A 3,534-nucleotide genomic window follows, 5' to 3' on the forward strand; every position below is an offset into this window, starting at 1 on the left:
TGGGATGGGTATCATGTCACCGATTAAGAGACTCCTTTCAAAAGGCTTCTAGCTGGGGAGTACCTGGGAAGGAGGTGGTGGCCCTGGAGGCCAGGTCCTGCCCAGAAAGTCATTTCTTCAGCGCACCCAGGCTCCTCAGGGCCTCCTGAGCCTGGCTCAGCTGCTGCTGTAGCCTCTGGCGGGTGCTCTCGTTGAAGGCCCGCTTTAGGAGGCCCTGCATCTCCTCCACCACCGCACGGTGGCCGGGGGCATTGTGGAAGAGTCGCACTGCCCGGTCCCCGCAAGAGGCCAGAAGCCGGCCCGTAAGGTCAAAGGACAAGTCAGTGATACACTCCCCGTGGACCTGTTCAAAGCGCTCCTCCTCCTCGCCTCGCCGGGTGTTGTACAGGCAGATGCTGGTGCCGCTGGCCAGAGCCAGGACCTGGGCGTCGGGGGAGAGAGCCAGGCGGCACGACATGGTGCCTGCCTCGGCATAGCGGCCTGTCCTCAGCAAGAAGGGGTCCTGCTGCTTCTTGTATTCCACGTCTGTGTCCCAGAGTCTCCACGTGCCGTCCTTAGAGACAGAGGCCATCCTGCAGCAGGGAAAAGCATGGCTCTAGCAGCCCCCAACACACGAGGAGCAGAATGGGTTACGAGTTGGGCTGCTAATGGCAAGGGCCGTTGTTCAAAACAGATCAGCTGCTCTGCCAGAGAAAGGCGAGGATTTCTAGACCTAGTAATCATTTTGGAAACCCCCACAGGCAGTTCTACAGGGTCTAACTGGGGTGCTATGAGTGGGAATCAACTTGATGGTGAGTCTGAGAGCCCTCCCCCACCCTCGAACCACTGCAGGAAATAGGCAGAAGGACCACTGGTCAAGAATCAGAAACGTGGCGCTCACCTCCGGGAGTCATTGGAGAAAGCGAAGAAGTGGACAGCCGCTGAGTGGCCCTTCAGTTCAAAGGCTCTCGTGACCTCCTGGAAGTCCCCCTTTTTTCCGAAGCAGACTTCCCAAACCTTCACATCCGGGGTGAAGCCACAAGAGGCCACAAACCTGCACCCAATCCCAAGCTCCTTTAAGACTTTATCAGGCAGAAGGTTTCTGCAAATCCACTAAACCCGTTTCCCAAGACAATGAACACTATCTCATCCATCCACCCAGCAACCCATGCAACACAGTATCTTCTAGAAAGTGCTGCCATGTTCTAGAACTCGACTGAAGAGATGGTGCCCTGCATGAAGCCAAAGCATTAGAAGGGGGAGCCTGGAGCCTGGAGCACACCCTGTAGGATTTTCTTTCCACTACTGGAAGTGGTCTCCTGGCTTGACCCTCCTGCCTCACCTGCTACACGGGGAGATGACAGCATGCGTGTTGTTCATCTGGTTGGTGTTGATGGTGGACAGCACCTGGCCTTTCAGGCTCCAGATAAGGATGGTAGTGTCCTTGGAGGCTGTCATGATGAACTTCCCTGCAGGGAGAGGTGGTGGTGACAGGCACTGGGAGGGCAATGGCCCAAGGGGCTGTTATCCTCCATGGAGCCTTGGAGAAGGATCTCCGATGCCCAGAGCCAGGCTGTTCAGCGGCAGAGTACCCTGTCGCACAGGGCTGAGCATTAACGCCTTCAGCCATGCCCCCAACTGCCAAGGGAGGGCTCCACTCTTGTCTCACCTGTGTCAGCAATGCCAATGTTGACAATGGGCGCCTTGTGCTTTTTGGGGAAGTCCTCTGGGGCAGCTGTGAAGGTGTAGCCCCCATCTTCTCGCTTGGTCATCTTGAAGACACGGAGAGTCTCCCCATTGGCCAGCCAGACGATGAAGGCTCTAGATACAGGGAGCAGACAAGTCCTGCTCTCAGGGGGACATGGAGGCCTCTGGGCGCCAGGCGCTCTGCTAGGGTGGTGTGTGTATGTGTATCGCTTTCCCCTCCTGCCCAATAGTTGGGGGTTCCAAATTAAACCGCTGGCTTCTCGGAAGGTGTGTCGGGAGCCAGGACTCTCAGAGCTCCTTTGCTTTCTTCCTAAAATTCAGGAAACGACTCTCGCTTCCAGGAATCCCATGGGAGCACGCTGCGGCACATCCTCGTTGCTAAGTCCCAGGCAGTGCACCCGCCAGCACCCAGATGCTGTCGGCCACCTGCAGGGAGATCCTGGCTCACCCTCATGACCCCCAACCAGAAATGGGATGAACCGACGCCTGAGGCTGGGTGCCTGCAGGCAAGCCTGAGGGTGTGCCCCATCCCACCTGCAGTCGGGGCTGAAGCGCACCAGGGTGGCGTGGTCCAGCTCCACATTGGCCCTCATGCTGCGGTGCTCCCGCTGCAGGAAGTCCTTGGTGCTCCAGATGCGGACCGTCCGGTCATCGGCACAGGTGGCCAGGTACTTGCCATTGCTGCTAAAGTCCAGGCAAGAGATGCTCCCACTGTGGCTCTGGGAAAGAGGGGCAGGGAGTGTGAACAGAATCCCCTTTAACAGCCCATAGGCTGAGAACGGCAGGAGGGGTGTGGGTGGCGCATCCCCAAGGACTTGGGTGTTCTAAGGAGTCTGCAACATGCATGACCCACTCACAGGGAAAAGCTGGGATGCGTACACGCATGTACCTGTGCGTGTGAGTGCGTGTGCCTGGGTACCCACATACCTTCAGTGCCGCAGCCAGGAGCCGGTGAGTGAAGGCATGTGGCTGACGCTTCTCCTTGCGAAGCCGCTGCTGCTGTTTCTGCTTCTTGGAGCCCAGAGCTTTGTCAGCGGGCAGTCCATTTGCTTTGTGGCCTAGAAGAAAGGGCCACGTCATTCACCCACTTCCCTAGTCCAGGAAGCGTGTCCTGGTCACCCATGATATGCTGTTGTCTGGGGTGGGGACTGACTCCCCAAAACCACTTGGCTCACTGAAATATCAGAGGATCAGGTCAACCCAGAGGAACCAGGGCGGAAAAAGCCTGGCCGATGGCTTGTGGTAAAGCAGCGATGGGAGTCCAGTTCTACGAGGACACCCACAGCTGGCTTAGGCAGTAACTGGTTTTACCATCTGCCGAGCCCCGGCTGAGTCCAGAGGGATGAACCAACCGGATGCAGCAAGGACCCATGTCCTTGAGAAGAGAATCCAGACCCAGAAGGTTCTGGAATGACCTGGGTTCAGGTGCTTGGTACCCCAAGGAGTCCTGAGGAGGCTGCTGGCTGCTCAGTCATCTAATCCAAAACACGGGTCCCCTCCCCTAGCAGCTCTGGGGGGCTCACAGCCCAGCACCCTTCAAAACCCCAAACCCACTGGCGACAGGTTGATTCCTACTCACGGCAAACTGAGGTAGGCAATAATGTGTACGGTGGCCTAACTGGTGGGCCTGCCTGCGGCCAAGTTACTATATCCTTCTAGGCCGGGGCTGCCTTATGGAGAGGGTGGGAGAAGCAGGTAACGCTCAGGAGTACCTGCCACAAGCATTCAAGTTCACCGGCTTCCAGGCAATCAGGGATGAGCAGAGCAAGCTATGCTGCTTTCTACTCCTATAAAAAGTTACAGGCTATGGGAAAAATAATCTATAACTCACCAAGGGTTCATGAGGGC

The 3,534-nt window shown here is 57.1% G+C and overlaps 1 protein-coding gene across 1 annotated transcript; it reads right to left on the reverse strand.

Annotated features, from left to right (window-relative positions):
• Positions 1-6: 6 nt before the first annotated feature.
• TBL2 (transducin beta like 2) lies at positions 7-2,781 on the reverse strand. The gene is made up of 6 exons (XM_004705993.2): positions 2,614-2,781; positions 2,221-2,405; positions 1,649-1,800; positions 1,322-1,448; positions 881-1,033; positions 7-572 (listed from the first exon to the last, which is right to left on the reverse strand). The coding sequence occupies exons 1-6, from the start codon at positions 2,764-2,766 to the stop codon at positions 110-112; spliced, it is 1,233 nt and encodes a 410-aa protein (XP_004706050.2). The 5' UTR covers positions 2,767-2,781; the 3' UTR covers positions 7-109.
• Between the last annotated feature and the right edge of the window lie 753 nt (positions 2,782-3,534).

Source organism: Echinops telfairi, unplaced genomic scaffold (assembly GCF_000313985.2).
Source record: "Echinops telfairi isolate 266 unplaced genomic scaffold, ASM31398v2 ScPeMD7_5;HRSCAF=22, whole genome shotgun sequence".
Classification (NCBI taxonomy): Eukaryota; Metazoa; Chordata; class Mammalia; order Afrosoricida; family Tenrecidae; genus Echinops; species Echinops telfairi.